General features: G+C 56.9%; 1 protein-coding gene across 27 annotated transcripts in view; it reads left to right on the top strand.

Annotated features, from left to right (window-relative positions):
• LOC142473318 (FHF complex subunit HOOK-interacting protein 1B-like) overlaps positions 1–15751 on the top strand; it is a 128848-nt gene that overhangs the window by 74288 nt on the left and 38809 nt on the right. For all 27 annotated transcript variants that reach the window (XM_075580541.1, XM_075580520.1, XM_075580517.1 and 24 more), the window contains 2 exons: positions 1164–1333; positions 3886–4971. In XM_075580541.1, coding sequence (XP_075436656.1) covers positions 1164–1333; positions 3886–4971 — 1256 coding nt within the window. The remainder of the gene's footprint in view (positions 1–1163; positions 1334–3885; positions 4972–15751) is intronic.

Genomic DNA, 15751 nt, shown 5'->3' with positions numbered 1-15751 from the left:
GGCCGGAGGAAAGTATGGCTGCTTCACCTGGCCGGAGGAAAGTATGGCTGCTTCACCTGGCCGGAGGAAAGTATGGCTGCTTCACCTGGCCGGAGGAAAGTATGGCTGCTTCACCTGGCCGGAGGAAAGTATGGCTGCTTCACCTGGCCGGGGGAAAGTATGGCTGCCACACCTGGCCGGGGGAAAGTATGGCTGCTTCACCTGGCCGGGGGAAAGTATGGCTGCTTCACCTGGCCGGAGGAAAGTATGGCTGCTTCACCTGGCCGGGGGAAAGTATGGCTGCTACACCTGGCCGGGGGAAAGTATGGCTGCTTCACCTGGCCGGAGGAAAGTATGGCTGCTTCACCTGGCCAGGGGAAAGTATGGCTGCTTCACCTGGCCGGAGGAAAGTATGGCTGCCTCACCTGGCCGGAGGAAAGTATGGCTGCCTCACCTGGCCGGAGGAAAGTATGGCTGCCTCACCTGGCCGGGGGAAAGTATGGCTGCTTCACCTGGCCGGGGGAAAGTATGGCTGCTTCACCTGGCCGGAGGAAAGTATGGCTGCTTCACCTGGCCGGGGGAAAGTATGGCTGCTTCACCTGGCCGTAGGAAAGTATGGCTGCTTCACCTGGCCGGGGGAAAGTATGGCTGCCTCACCTGGCCAGAGGAAAGTATGGCTGCTTCACCTGGCCGGAGGAAAGTATGGCTGCTTCACCTGGCCGGGGGAAAGTATGGCTGCTTCACCTGGCCGGGGGAAAGTATGGCTGCCTCACCTGGCCGGAGGAAAGTATGGCTGCCTCACCTGGCCGGGGGAAAGTATGGCTGCTTCACCTGGCCGGGGGAAAGTATGGCTGCTTCACCTGGCCGGAGGAAAGTATGGCTGCCTCACCTGGCCGGAGGAAAGTATGGCTGCCTCACCTGGCCGGGGGAAAGTATGGCTGCTTCACCTGGCCGGGGGAAAGTATGGCTGCTTCACCTAGCCGGAGGAAAGTATGGCTGCCTCACCTGGCCGGAGGAAAGTATGGCTGCCTCACCTGGCCGGGGGAAAGTATGGCTGCTTCACCTGGCCGGGGGAAAGTATGGCTGCTTCACCTGGCCGGTGAGGATTTCTTTGTATATCCTGGGTATAATTTGCCCCTGTTGCTGAGATTTTGTCGTCGTATCCCCCCCTCTCCCCCCCCAAGGTACCTGATCCCCTGTAACCACGTCATGCTGAGCCAGCGGAGGGCAGTTAAGGACCTTGACTTATACGCCAAGACGGCCGACCGATTCCTGTCCCTAATTCCACGGTGCTGCCAAACGGCGAGCCTGACATCCCACGATAGGGAAGAGGAGCACGCCACGTGGTCCAAAGGTGAGGGTGGGGGGGGGGGGGAGCACCATGTGTGCTAACCGTGAGGGGGGAGGAGAGGGCCTGCGTTTTCTAAAGGCATTGGGAGAAGAGGGCAGCATGTGGGTGAGGGGAGAGAGCACCACGTAGTATCAAGGGGAACGTGGAGACCTTTGTGGTCTAAAGTTGATACGTGAGAGAGCCACATGGTCTAAAGCAGGCCTGCACAACATACGGCCCGCGAGGACTCCGGCCGGGCGCCAGTTAATTAATTAATTTACATTTAAAAAAAAGTTTTTAAAAAATGGCGGCGATTCACCCCCCCCCTCCTACATCCCCCCCTACACCCCCCTCTCCTCCTACACCCCCCCTCCCCTCCTACACCCCTCCCCGCCCCCGGGTTTTGCGGTGCACGGGGGCAGCAGCAGCATGAGGGGGATGCCGTGAGTATTTTTTTTTTCAATAGCGCTTGTGGGGGGTGGGTGTGAAAAACGGGCTGGTGGGGGGTGGGTGTGAAAAACGGGCTGGTGGGGGGTGGGTGTTAAAAACGGGCTGGTGCAGAGGTGGGGGGTAGGCTGCTGACATGTGAGGGGGGGTAGGCTGCTGACATGTGAGGGGGGGGGTGGGCTGCTGACATGTGAGGGGGGGGGTGGGCTGCTGACATGTGAGGGGGGGTGGGCTGCTGACATGTGAGGGGGGGTGGGCTGCTGACATGTGAGGGGGGGTGGTCTGCTGACATGTGAGGGGGGGTGGTCTGCTGACGTGAGGGGGGGTGGGCTGCTGACGTGAGGGGGGGTGGGCTGCTGACGTGGGGGGGTGGGCTGCTGACGTGGGAGGGGGTGGGCTGCTGACGTGGGAGGGGGTGGGTGGGCTGCTGACATGTGAGGGGGGGGTGGGCTGCTGACATGTGAGGGGGGGGTGGGTTGCTGACATGTGAGGGGGGGTGGGCTGCTGACATGTGAGGGGGGGGTGGGCTGCTGACATGTGAGGGGGGGGTGGGCTGCTGACGTGAGGGGGGTGGGCTGCTGACATGTGAGGGGGGGTGGGCTGCTGACATGTGATGGAGGGGTGGGCTGCTGACATGTGAGGGGGGTGGGCTGCTGACATGTGAGGGAGGGGTGGGCTGCTGACATGTGAGGGAGGGGTGAGCTGCTAACGTGAGGGGGGGGCTGCTAACGTGAGGTGCAGGGGGGTGATCTGAGGTGCAGGGGGGGGGAGAGAGTGATGTGAGTTGCAGGGGGAGGGTATGATGTGAGTTGCAGGGGGGGGAGAGTGTCATATTGAGGGGAGGGGGAAAGAGTGTCATTGAGGGGAGGGGGAGAGAGTTTCATTTAGGGGAGGGGGAGAGTGTCATATTGAGGAGAGGGGTAGAGTGTGTCATATTGAGGGGAGGGGGAGAGTATGTCATATTGAGGGGAGGGGGAGAGTGTGTCATATTGAGGGGAGGGGGAGAGTGTGTCATATTGAGGGGAGGGGGAGAGTGTGTCATATTGAGGGGAGGGGGAGAGTGTCATATTGAGGGGAGGGGGAGAGTGTCATATTGAGGGGAGGGGAAGAGTGTCATATTGAGGGGAGGGGGAGAGTGTGTCATATTGAGGGGAGCGGGAGAGTGTCATATTGAGGGGAGCGGGAGAGTGTGTCATATTGAGGGGAGGGAGAGAGTGTGTCATATTGAGGGGAGGGGGAAAGAGTGTCATATTGAGAGGAGGGGGGGAGAGTGTCATATTGAGAGAGGGGGAGAGCGTGTCATTTAGGGGAGGGGGAGAGTGTCATATTGAGGGGAGGGAGAGAGTGTCATATTGAGGGGAGAGAGAGAGAGTGTCATATTGAGGGGAGGGGGAGAGAGTGTCATATTGAGGGGAGGGGGAGAGAGTGTCATATTGAGGGGAGGGGGAGAGAGTCATATTGAGAGGAGGGGGAGAGGGTGTGATTTAGGGGAGGGGGAGAGAGTGTTATATTGAGGGAAGAGAGACATGGGGGGGATGCTGACTTGTGGGGGGGGGATGCTGACATAAGATGCTGACTTGGGGGGGGCTGCTGACATGGAATGGGCTGGGGGGATGTGGAGGGGGTATTGTGTGTTTGATGTGGAGGGGGGTATTGTGTGGGTGAGGGGGAGAGATGGGGGTATGAGAGATAGATGGGGAGTATTGTAAAGGTTGATAGTGAGGGGTTCTGGGGGAGATATGAGGATGATGATGAGAGGTGCTGGAGGAGAGATGATGATGATGATGAGAGGTGCTGGAGGAGAGATGATGATGATGAGAGGTGCTGGAGGAGAGATGATGATGATGATTTAACCCGTGCGGCCCAAATTTTTTTTCCTTGGAGCAGTTCGGCCCTTCTCACTTTACGAGTTGGGCAAGCCTGGTCTAAAGGTTGATGTGTGGTGGCAGAGGAGGAGAGAGCCATGTGGTCTAAAGGTGAGGGGAAGAGGGCACCACATTTTGTAGAGATGGAGGAGAGACGTGGTCTATCGGTGGAGGGGCGTAGTGTCACGTGGTATGGTGAGAGAAGGTGGCTGACCTTCTGTGTCCCTTCTCTCCTCACACTGTCCTGATTGTCTGTCCCCACAGGTCACGGGAGTCCGAGCATCGACACCTCATCTGTCACCACGGTACCCAGACCTTCCACCCCATCTCGCATGGGCTTCTTCATGCGCCAGTCCAGCACCACTCCCGATAGCCCTTCCCCGCGCTCCCCAAGCTTCTCCTCCCCGGACTCTCCCGCCGGCAGCCCTCGGCACGGCCCCCTCTGTTTGGACGAGGTGTCTGAGCTGGAGAGCAACTACCTGGAGTACCTGCGGGAGGCGCGGGTCGGGATTGACCGCTGCACCCAGGCATGCCGTGTCTGGTCCGCCCCCTATGACGGAGAGGAGCCCAGTCCTCGCAGCCTGTCCCCTCACACGCCGGACGAGCTCACCGTGTCACCGGACTACTTCTCCCCACCTCCCCCCTTCATGAGAGCCCACGACAGCAAGGAGCCCGAGGCGCGGCGGCACAGCGGGACCCCCCGGACTAAGAAGCGCAGCCTGCAAAAGGAGGGGGAGGAAAGCAGGGTGGGCGAGGGAGGACATTCAGACGGTTCGGGGGAAGGGTCACCAGTCCTGATGAACGGGGCACTGCTGGTGGAGCAGGGGCACCCCGGGTGCACTCAAAGGGGAGCAGGTCAGGCTAGGTCCCACGACGAGGACCTGGAGGTGAAGAAGGTGAAAAGGGATCCTGCAGAGGAAAGCGCAGAGAGGGGGGTCCTGAGGACAGAGGAGGTGGAGCAGCCACTAAGGGTAGAGAATGGCTCAGAGGAGAAACCCTCTGCCGGCAGGCCGCCGCGGCCGTGGGCTCCCCCGCGCTGGGAGGCTCCCGACTCTGTGGACAGTATAATAGATGAGCTGCTTGACCGGGCGCCAGCTGAGCCCAACGGCACTGGCGTGAGCATCGAGAAGCTGGGGGAGGAGCTGAGAGAGATGGAGGACAGCATGAGGGAGATGGCTGACGAGGAGGAGTGTCCGGACGAGCGGCACACAGGGATCCCACCCGAGGAGCAGGAGCATGACGGAGAGGCCGAGCCCAGCGAGGCTGGGGGCACCAACGGCAGAGCGGACTCGTTGACCCTCATACTCAGCAGCCCCCTGAAGGCACAGAATGGGAGCCAACCCTTCACTGGTGAGAGGGCACTGCTATATACGCATTGCTAGGTGTGTGTGTTTAACGAAAAAGGACGGTGCAAAACAGCGCTAAAAATAATAACAACAATACTTGAAATAAATATTGCAGGCAGCCTGGCAAATACTGACTGTACGGTCAGAAAATAAACCACAGAGGAAAGAAAGAATTGCCGGCGCCAAATCAGTCCTTTAAATAATAATAACTCCGAATCAACACCAAACCGTCTCTTGAAAAGTCCCAAAAGTGTCCTTGAACAGACAGGCAGTGAAGGGGTCAACGAACGGCTCACACCAAATGATAGTGCAATATGTAAAAAAGAGAAGAAAACAAACAGATAATGGTGCAGTACACCAAAAAAGTTGACATTAAAACATTAAAAACTCACACATGACAAACATAACACACAATGACAGACAGACACTAGCAAGGCTATAATCCTAACAAAAAGCTATTTATTAACATAGAAATACTGGGTCCGGAGGATACAGCACTTAGGTCCAGAGGGGTGAAATTGAAACCCTACCCTACACAACTGCTGCCAGCTTGTGGAGGATATTGGCAGCAGTTGTGCAGGCTGTGGGGGGAAAGGAGAGGAAGAGGAGCAGCGATTTCGGTAACACCGCGGCGTGTGACGTCACATCCACCCGGACGTTCCGGTTTTCGTGCGACTCAACATCCATCCCCCACACGAGGCAATCCCTAAAGGAGCTCCAGTTATCATCAGAGAGGAGCACCTGAGCGATCTTCAGCTTCACTGCTTTTACCATCTACTGTCCTGTAAGTAGGGTTTCAATTTCACCCCTCTGGACTTAAGTGCTGTATCCTCCGGACCCAGTATTTCTATGTTAATAAATAGCTTTTTGTTAGGATTATAGCCTTGCTAGTGTCTGTCTGTCATTGTGTGTTATGTTTGTCATGTGTGAGTTTTTAATGTTTTAATGTCAACTTTTTTGGTGTACTGCACCATTATCTGTTTGTTTTCTTCTCTTTTTTACATATTGCACTATCATTTGGTGAGAGACGTTCGTTGACCCCTTCACTGCCTATCTGTTCAAGGACACTTTTGGGACTTTTCAAGAGACGGTTTGGTTTTTATTAGGTGTGTGTGTTTATCCCTTTGTGGTGTCAGCCCCCGCTCTCTCCCTGCAGGACCCGTCAGACATTGCTAGAGGTGTGTGTGTTTATCCCTTTGTGGTGTCAGCCCCCGCTCTCTCCCTGCAGGTCCCGTCAGACATTGCTAGGTGTGTGTGTTTATCCCTTTGTGGTGTCAGCCCCCGCTCTCTCCCTGCAGGTCCCGTCAGACATTGCTAGAGGTGTGTGTGTTTATCCCTTTGTGGTGTCAGCCCCCGCTCTCTCCCTGCAGGACCCGTCAGACATTGCTAGAGGTGTGTGTGTTTATCCCTTTGTGGTGTCAGCCCCCGCTCTCTCCCTGCAGGTCCCGTCAGACATTGCTAGGTGTGTGTGTTTATCCCTTTGTGGTGTCAGCCCCCGCTCTCTCCCTGCAGGACCCGTCAGACATTGCTAGGTGTGTGTGTTTATCCCTTTGTGGTGTCAGCCCCCGCTCTCTCCCTGCAGGTCCCGTCAGACATTGCTAGGTGTGTGTGTTTATCCCTTTGTGGTGTCAGCCCCCGCTCTCTCCCTGCAAGACCCGTCAGACATTGCTAGAGGTGTGTGTGTTTATCCCTTTGTGGTGTCAGCCCCCGCTCTCTCCCTGCAGGTCCCATCAGACATTGCTAGCGATGTGTGTGTTTATCCCTTTGTGGTGTCAGCCCCCGCTCTCTCCCTGCAGGACCCGTCAGACATTGCTAGAGGTGTGTGTGTTTATCCCTTTGTGGTGTCAGCCCCCGCTCTCTCCCTGCAGGAACCGTCAGACATTGCTAGGTGTGTGTGTTTATCCCTTTGTGGTGTCAGCCCCCGCTCTCTCCCTGCAGGTCCCGTCAGACATTGCTAGGTGTGTGTGTTTATCCCTTTGTGGTGTCAGCCCCCGCTCTCTCCCTGCAGGACCCGTCAGACATTGCTAGGTGTGCGTGTTTATCCCTTTGTGGTGTCAGCCCCCGCTCTCTCCCTGCAGGACCGTCAGACATTGCTAGGTGTGTGTGTTTATCCCTTTGTGGTGTCAGCCCCCGCTCTCTCCCTGCTGACGCGTCAGACATTGCTAGGTGTGTGTGTTTATCCCTTTGTGGTGTCAGCCCCCGCTCTCTCCCTGCAGGTCCCGTCAGACATTGCTAGAGGTGTGTGTGTTTATCCCTTTGTGGTGTCAGCCCCCGCTCTCTCCCTGCAGGTCCCATCAGACATTGCTAGAGGTGTGTGTGTTTATCCCTTTGTGGTGTCAGCCCCCGCTCTCTCCCTGCAGGACCCGTCAGACATTGCTAGAGGTGTGTGTGTTTATCCCTTTGTGGTGTCAGCCCCCGCTCTCTCCCTGCAGGACCCGTCAGACATTGCTAGAGGTGTGTGTTTATCCCTTTGTGGTGTCAGCCCCCGCTCTCTCCCTGCAGGACCCGTCAGACATTGCTAGAGGTGTGTGTGTTTATCCCTTTGTGGTGTCAGCCCCCGCGCTCCCCTGCAGGTCCCTTCAGACATTGCTAGGTGTGTGTGTTTATCCCTTTGTGGTGTCAGCCCCCGCTCTCTCCCTGCAGGACGCGTCAGACATTGCTAGAGGTGTGTGTGTTTATCCCTTTGTGGTGTCAGCCCCCGCTCTCTCCCTGCAGGTCCCTTCAGACATTGCTAGAGGTGTGTGTGTTTATCCCTTTGTGGTGTCAGCCCCCGCTCTCTCCCTGCAGGTCCCGTCAGACATTGCTAGCGATGTGTGTGTTTATCCCTTTGTGGTGTCAGCCCCCGCTCTCTCCCTGCAGGACGCGTCAGACATTGCTAGGTGTGTGTGTTTATCCCTTTGTGGTGTCAGCCCCCGCTCTCTCCCTGCAGGACCCGTCAGACATTGCTAGGTGTGTGTGTTTATCCCTTTGTGGTGTCAGCCCCCGCGCTCTCCCTGCAGGACGCGTCAGACATTGCTAGGTGTGTGTGTTTATCCCTTTGTGGTGTCAGCCCCCGCTCTCTCCCTGCAGGACGCGTCAGACATTGCTAGGTGTGTGTGTTTATCCCTTTGTGGTGTCAGCCCCCGCTCTCTCCCTGCAGGACGCGTCAGACATTGCTAGGTGTGTGTTTATCCCTTTGTGGTGTCAGCCCCCGCGCTCTCCCTGCAGGTCCCGTCAGACATTGCTAGAGGTGTGTGTGTTTATCCCTTTGTGGTGTCAGCCCCCGCTCTCTCCCTGCAGGACGCGTCAGACATTGCTAGAGGTGTGTGTGTTTATCCCTTTGTGGTGTCAGCCCCCGCTCTCTCCCTGCAGGACGCGTCAGACATTGCTAGGTGTGTGTGTTTATCCCTTTGTGGTGTCAGCCCCCGCGCTCTCCCTGCAGGTCCCGTCAGACATTGCTAGGTGTGTGTGTTTATCCCTTTGTGGTGTCAGCCCCCGCTCTCTCCCTGCAGGACGCGTCAGACATTGCTAGAGGTGTGTGTGTTTATCCCTTTGTGGTGTCAGCCCCCGCTCTCTCCCTGCAGGACGCGTCAGACATTGCTAGAGGTGTGTGTGTTTATCCCTTTGTGGTGTCAGCCCCCGCTCTCTCCCTGCAGGACGCGTCAGACATTGCTAGAGGTGTGTGTGTTTATCCCTTTGTGGTGTCAGCCCCCGCTCTCTCCCTGCAGGACCCGTCAGACATTGCTAGGTGTGTGTGTTTATCCCTTTGTGGTGTCAGCCCCCGCTCTCTCCCTGCAGGACCCGTCAGACATTGCTAGAGGTGTGTGTGTTTATCCCTTTGTGGTGTCAGCCCCCGCTCTCTCCCTGCAGGTCCCGTCAGACATTGCTAGAGGTGTGTGTGTTTATCCCTTTGTGGTGTCAGCCCCCGCTCTCTCCCTGCAGGACGCGTCAGACATTGCTAGGTGTGTGTGTTTATCCCTTTGTGGTGTCAGCCCCCGCTCTCTCCCTGCAGGACCCGTCAGACATTGCTAGGTGTGTGTGTTTATCCCTTTGTGGTGTCAGCCCCCGCTCTCTCCCTGCAGGACGCGTCAGACATTGCTAGGTGTGTGTTTATCCCTTTGTGGTGTCAGCCCCCGCTCTCTCCCTGCAGGTCCCATCAGACATTGCTAGGTGTGTGTGTTTATCCCTTTGTGGTGTCAGCCCCCGCTCTCTCCCTGCAGGTCCCGTCAGACATTGCTAGCGATGTGTGTGTTTATCCCTTTGTGGTGTCAGCCCCCGCTCTCTCCCTGCAGGACCCGTCAGACATTGCTAGGTGTGTGTGTTTATCCCTTTGTGGTGTCAGCCCCCGCTCTCTCCCTGCAGGACCCGTCAGACATTGCTAGAGGTGTGTGTGTTTATCCCTTTGTGGTGTCATCCCCCGCTCTCTCCCTGCAGGACGCGTCAGACATTGCTAGGTGTGTGTGTTTATCCCTTTGTGGTGTCAGCCAACGCTGTCTCCCTGCAGAACCCGTCAGACATTGCTAGAGGTGTGTGTGTTTATCCCTTTGTGGAGTCAGCCCCCGCTCTCTCCCTGCAGGACCCGTCAGACATTGCTAGAGGTGTGTGTGTTTTTCCCTTTGTGGTGTCAGCCCCCGCTCTCTCCCTGCAGGACGCGTCAGACATTGCTAGGTGTGTGTGTTTATCCCTTTGTGGTGTCAGCCCCCGCTCTCTCCCTGCAGGACGCGTCAGACATTGCTAGTTGTGTGTGTTTATCCCTTTGTGGTGTCAGCCCCCGCTCTCTCCCTGCAGGTCCCTTCAGACATTGCTAGAGGTGTGTGTGTTTATCCCTTTGTGGTGTCAGCCCCCGCTCTCTCCCTGCAGGTCCCGTCAGACATTGCTAGCGATGTGTGTGTTTATCCCTTTGTGGTGTCAGCCCCCGCTCTCTCCCTGCAGGACCCGTCAGACATTGCTAGAGGTGTGTGTGTTTATCCCTTTGTGGTGTCAGCCCCCGCGCTCTCCCTGCAGGTCCCGTCAGACATTGCTAGGTGTGTGTGTTTATCCCTTTGTGGTGTCAGCCCCCGCTCTCTCCCTGCAGGACGCGTCAGACATTGCTAGAGGTGTGTGTGTTTATCCCTTTGTGGTGTCAGCCCCCGCTCTCTCCCTGCAGGACGCGTCAGACATTGCTAGGTGTGTGTGTTTATCCCTTTGTGGTGTCAGCCCCCGCTCTCTCCCTGCAGGACCCGTCAGACATTGCTAGGTGTGTGTGTTTCTCCCTTTGTGGTGTCAGCCCCCGCTCTCTCCCTGCAGGACCGTCAGACATTGCTAGAGGTGTGTGTGTTTATCCCTTTGTGGTGTCAGCCCCCGCTCTCTCCCTGCAAGACCCGTCAGACATTGCTAGGTGTGTGTGTTTATCCCTTTGTGGTGTCAGCCCCCGCTCTCTCCCTGCAGGACCCGTCAGACATTGCTAGAGGTGTGTGTGTTTATCCCTTTGTGGTGTCAGCCCCCGCTCTCTCCCTGCAGGTCCCGTCAGACATTGCTAGAGGTGTGTGTGTTTATCCCTTTGTGGTGTCAGCCCCCGCTCTCTCCCTGCAGGACGCGTCAGACATTGCTAGGTGTGTGTGTTTATCCCTTTGTGGTGTCAGCCCCCGCTCTCTCCCTGCAGGACCCGTCAGACATTGCTAGGTGTGTGTGTTTATCCCTTTGTGGTGTCAGCCCCCGCTCTCTCCCTGCAGGACGCGTCAGACATTGCTAGGTGTGTGTTTATCCCTTTGTGGTGTCAGCCCCCGCTCTCTCCCTGCAGGTCCCATCAGACATTGCTAGGTGTGTGTGTTTATCCCTTTGTGGTGTCAGCCCCCGCTCTCTCCCTGCAGGTCCCGTCAGACATTGCTAGAGATGTGTGTGTTTATCCCTTTGTGGTGTCAGCCCCCGCTCTCTCCCTGCAGGACCCGTCAGACATTGCTAGAGGTGTGTGTGTTTATCCCTTTGTGGTGTCAGCCCCCGCTCTCTCCCTGCAGGACCCGTCAGACATTGCTAGGTGTGTGTGTTTATCCCTTTGTGGTGTCAGCCCCCGCTCTCTCCCTGCAGGACCCGTCAGACATTGCTAGAGGTGTGTGTGTTTATCCCTTTGTGGTGTCATCCCCCGCTCTCTCCCTGCAGGACGCGTCAGACATTGCTAGGTGTGTGTGTTTATCCCTTTGTGGTGTCAGCCAACGCTGTCTCCCTGCAGAACCCGTCAGACATTGCTAGAGGTGTGTGTGTTTATCCCTTTGTGGAGTCAGCCCCCGCTCTCTCCCTGCAGGACCCGTCAGACATTGCTAGAGGTGTGTGTGTTTTTCCCTTTGTGGTGTCAGCCCCCGCTCTCTCCCTGCAGGACGCGTCAGACATTGCTAGGTGTGTGTGTTTATCCCTTTGTGGTGTCAGCCCCCGCTCTCTCCCTGCAGGACCCGTCAGACATTGCTAGTTGTGTGTGTTTATCCCTTTGTGGTGTCAGCCCCCGCTCTCTCCCTGCAGGAAGCGTCAGACATTGCTAGGTGTGTGTGTTTATCCCTTTGTGGTGTCAGCCCCCGCTCTCTCCCTGCAGGTCCCGTCAGACATTGCTAGAGGTGTGTGTGTTTATCCCTTTGTGGTGTCAGCCCCCGCTCTCTCCCTGCAGGTCCCGTCAGACATTGCTAGGTGTGTGTGTTTATCCCTTTGTGGTGTCAGCCCCCGCTCTCTCCATGCAGGTCCCGTCAGACATTGCTAGAGGTGTGTGTGTTTATCCCTTTGTGGTGTCAGCCCCCGCGCTCTCCCTGCAGGACGCGTCAGACATTGCTAGGTGTGTGTGTTTATCCCTTTGTGGTGTCAGCCCCCGCTCTCTCCCTGCAGGACGCGTCAGACATTGCTAGAGGTGTGTGTGTTTATCCCTTTGTGGTGTCAGCCCCCGCTCTCTCCCTGCAGGACGCGTCAGACATTGCTAGAGGTGTGTGTGTTTATCCCTTTGTGGTGTCAGCCCCCGCTCTCTCCCTGCAGGTCCCGTCAGACATTGCTAGAGGTGTGTGTGTTTATCCCTTTGTGGTGTCAGCCCCCGCTCTCTCCCTGCAGGACGCGTCAGACATTGCTAGAGGTTTGTGTGTTTATCCCTTTGTGGTGTCAGCCCCCGCTCTCTCCCTGCAGGACCCGTCAGACATTGCTAGAGGTGTGTGTGTTTATCCCTTTGTGGTGTCAGCCCCCGCTCTCTCCCTGCAGGTCCCGTCAGACATTGCTAGAGGTGTGTGTGTTTATCCCTTTCTGGTGTCAGCCCCCGCTCTCTCCCTGCAGGACGCGTCAGACATTGCTAGAGGTGTGTGTGTTTATCCCTTTGTGGTGTCAGCCCCCGCTCTCTCCCTGCAGGACCCGTCAGACATTGCTAGAGGTGTGTGTGTTTATCCCTTTGTGGTGTCAGCCCCCGCTCTCTCCCTGCAGGACGCGTCAGACATTGCTAGAGGTGTGTGTGTTTATCCCTTTGTGGTGTCAGCCCCCGCTCTCTCCCTGCAGGACCCGTCAGACATTGCTAGGTGTGTGTGTTTATCCCTGTGTGGTGTCAGCCCCCGCTCTCTCCCTGCAGGACCCGCCAGACATTGCTAGGTGTGTGTGTTTATCCCTTTGTGGTGTCAGCCCCCGCTCTCTCCCTGCAGGACCCGTCAGACATTGCTAGGTGTGTGTGTTTATCCCTTTGTGGTGTCAGCCCCCGCTCTCTCCCTGCAGGACCCGTCAGACATTGCTAGAGGTGTGTGTGTTTATCCCTTTGTGGTGTCAGCCCCCGCTCTCTCCCTGCAGGTCCCGTCAGACATTGCTAGGTGTGTGTGTTTATCCCTTTGTGGTGTCAGCCCCCGCTCTCTCCCTGCAGGACCCGTCAGACATTGCTAGAGGTGTGTGTGTTTATCCCTTTGTGGTGTCAGCCCCCGCTCTCTCCCTGCAGGTCCCGTCAGACATTGCTAGGTGTGTGTGTTTATCCCTTTGTGGTGTCAGCCCCCGCTCTCTCCCTGCAGATCCCGTCAGACATTGCTAGGTGTGTGTGTTTATCCCTTTGTGGTGTCAGCCCCCGCTCTCTCCCTGCAGGACGCGTCAGACATTGCTAGGTGTGTGTGTTTATCCCTTTGTGGTGTCAGCCCCTGCTCTCTCCCTGCAGGTCCCGTCAGACATTGCTAGAGGTGTGTGTGTTTATCCCTTTGTGGTGTCAGTCCCTGCAGGTCCCGTCAGACATTGCTAGGTGTGTGTGTTTATCCCTTTGTGGTGTCAGCCCCCGCTCTCTCCCTGCAGGTCCCGTCAGACATTGCTAGAGGTGTGTGTGTTTATCCCTTTGTGGTGTCAGCCCCCGCTCTCTCCCTGCAGGTCCCGTCAGACATTGCTAGAGGTGTGTGTGTTTATCCCTTTGTGGTGTCAGCCCCCGCGCTCTCCCTGCAGGACCCGTCAGACATTGCTAGGTGTGTGTGTTTATCCCTTTGTGGTGTCAGCCCCCGCTCTCTCCCTGCAGGACCCGTCAGACATTGCTAGAGGTGTGTGTGTTTATCCCTTTGTGGTGTCAGCCCCCGCTCTCTCCCTGCAGGTCCCGTCAGACATTGCTAGAGGTGTGTGTGTTTATCCCTTTGTGGTGTCAGCCCCCGCTCTCTCCCTGCAGGTCCCGTCAGACATTGCTAGGTGTGTGTGTTTATCCCTTTGTGGTGTCAGCCCCCGCTCTCTCCCTGCAGGACCCGTCAGACATTGCTAGAGGTGTGTGTGTTTATCCCTTTGTGGTGTCAGCCCCCGCTCTCTCCCTGCAGGACCCGTCAGACATTGCTAGGTGTGTGTGTTTATCCCTTTGTGGTGTCAGCCCCCGCTCTCTCCCTGCAGGACCCGCCAGACATTGCTAGAGGTGTGTGTGTTTATCCCTTTGTGGTGTCAGCCCCCGCTCTCTCCCTGCAGGACGCGTCAGACATTGCTAGCGATGTGTGTGTTTATCCCTTTGTGGTGTCAGCCCCCGCTCTCTCCCTGCAGGTCCCGTCAGACATTGCTAGGTGTGTGTGTTTATCCCTTTGTGGTGTCAGCCCCCGCTCTCTCCCTGCAGGTCCCGTCAGACATTGCTAGAGGTGTGTGTGTTTATCCCTTTGTGGTGTCAGCCCCCGCTCTCTCCCTGCAGGACCCGTCAGACATTGCTAGGTGTGTGTGTTTATCCCTTTGTGGTGTCAGCCCCCGCTCTCTCCCTGCAGGACCCGCCAGACATTGCTAGGTGTGTGTGTTTATCCCTTTGTGGTGTCAGCCCCCGCTCTCTCCCTGCAGGACGCGTCAGACATTGCTAGCGATGTGTGTGTTTATCCCTTTGTGGTGTCAGCCCCCGCTCTCTCCCTGCAGGTCCCGTCAGACATTGCTAGGTGTGTGTGTTTATCCCTTTGTGGTGTCAGCCCCCGCTCTCTCCCTGCAGGTCCCGTCAGACATTGCTAGAGGTGTGTGTGTTTATCCCTTTGTGGTGTCAGCCCCCGCTCTCTCCCTGCAGGACCCGTCAGACATTGCTAGAGTTGTGTGTGTTTATCCCTTTGTGGTGTCAGCCCCCGCTCTCTCCCTGCAGGTCCCGTCAGACATTGCTAGAGGTGTGTGTGTTTATCCCTTTGTGGTGTCAGCCCCCGCTCTCTCCCTGCAGGACCCGTCAGACATTGCTAGAGGTGTGTGTGTTTATCCCTTTGTGGTGTCAGCCCCCGCTCTCTCCCTGCAGGACCCGTCAGACATTGCTAGAGGTGTGTGTGTTTCTCCCTTTGTGGTGTCAGCCCCCGCTCTCTCCCTGCAGGTCCCGTCAGACATTGCTAGAGGTGTGTGTGTTTATCCCTTTGTGGTGTCAGCCCCCGCTCTCTCCCTGCAGGACCCGTCAGACATTGCTAGAGTTGTGTGTGTTTATCCCTTTGTGGTGTCAGCCCCCGCTCTCTCCCTGCAGGTCCCGTCAGACATTGCTAGAGGTGTGTGTGTTTATCCCTTTGTGGTGTCAGCCCCCGCTCTCTCCCTGCAGGTCCCGTCAGACATTGCTAGGTGTGTGTGTTTATCCCTTTGTGGTGTCAGCCCCCGCTCTCTCCCTGCAGGTCCCGTCAGACATTGCTAGAGGTGTGTGTGTTTATCCCTTTGTGGTGTCAGCCCCCGCTCTCTCCCTGCAGGACGCGTCAGACATTGCTAGCGATGTGTGTGTTTATCCCTTTGTGGTGTCAGCCCCCGCTCTCTCCCTGCAGGTCCCGTCAGACATTGCTAGGTGTGTGTGTTTATCCCTTTGTGGTGTCAGCCCCCGCTCTCTCCCTGCAGGACCCGTCAGACATTGCTAGCGATGTGTGTGTTTATCCCTTTGTGGTGTCAGCCCCCGCTCTCTCCCTGTAGGACCCGTCAGACATTGCTAGAGGTGTGTGTGTTTATCCCTTTGTGGTGTCAGCCCCCGCTCTCTCCCTGCAGGTCCCGTCAGACATTGCTAGAGGTGTGTGTGTTTATCCCTTTGTGGTGTCAGCCCCCGCTCTCTCCCTGCAGGACCCGTCAGACATTGCTAGAGGTGTGTGTGTTTATCCCTTTGTGGTGTCAGCCCCCGCTCTCTCCCTGCAGGTCCCGTCAGACATTGCTAGAGGTGTGTGTGTTTATCCCTTTGTGGTGTCAGCCCCCGCTCTCTCCCTGCAGGTCCCGTCAGACATTGCTAGAGGTGTGTGTGTTTATCCCTTTGTGGTGTCAGCCCCCGCTCTCTCCCTGCAGGACGCGTCAGACATTGCTAGCGATGTGTGTGTTTATCCCTTTGTGGTGTCAGCCCCCGCTCTCTCCCTGCAGGTCCCGTCAGACATTGCTAGAGGTGTGTGTGTTTATCCCTTTGTGGT

The sequence above is a fragment of the Ascaphus truei genome (genome assembly GCF_040206685.1).
Source record: "Ascaphus truei isolate aAscTru1 chromosome 3 unlocalized genomic scaffold, aAscTru1.hap1 SUPER_3_unloc_10, whole genome shotgun sequence".
NCBI lineage: Eukaryota > Metazoa > Chordata > Amphibia > Anura > Ascaphidae > Ascaphus > Ascaphus truei.
Note: the sequence above shows the minus strand (reverse complement) of the source record. Positions and strands in the feature narration are given on the sequence as shown.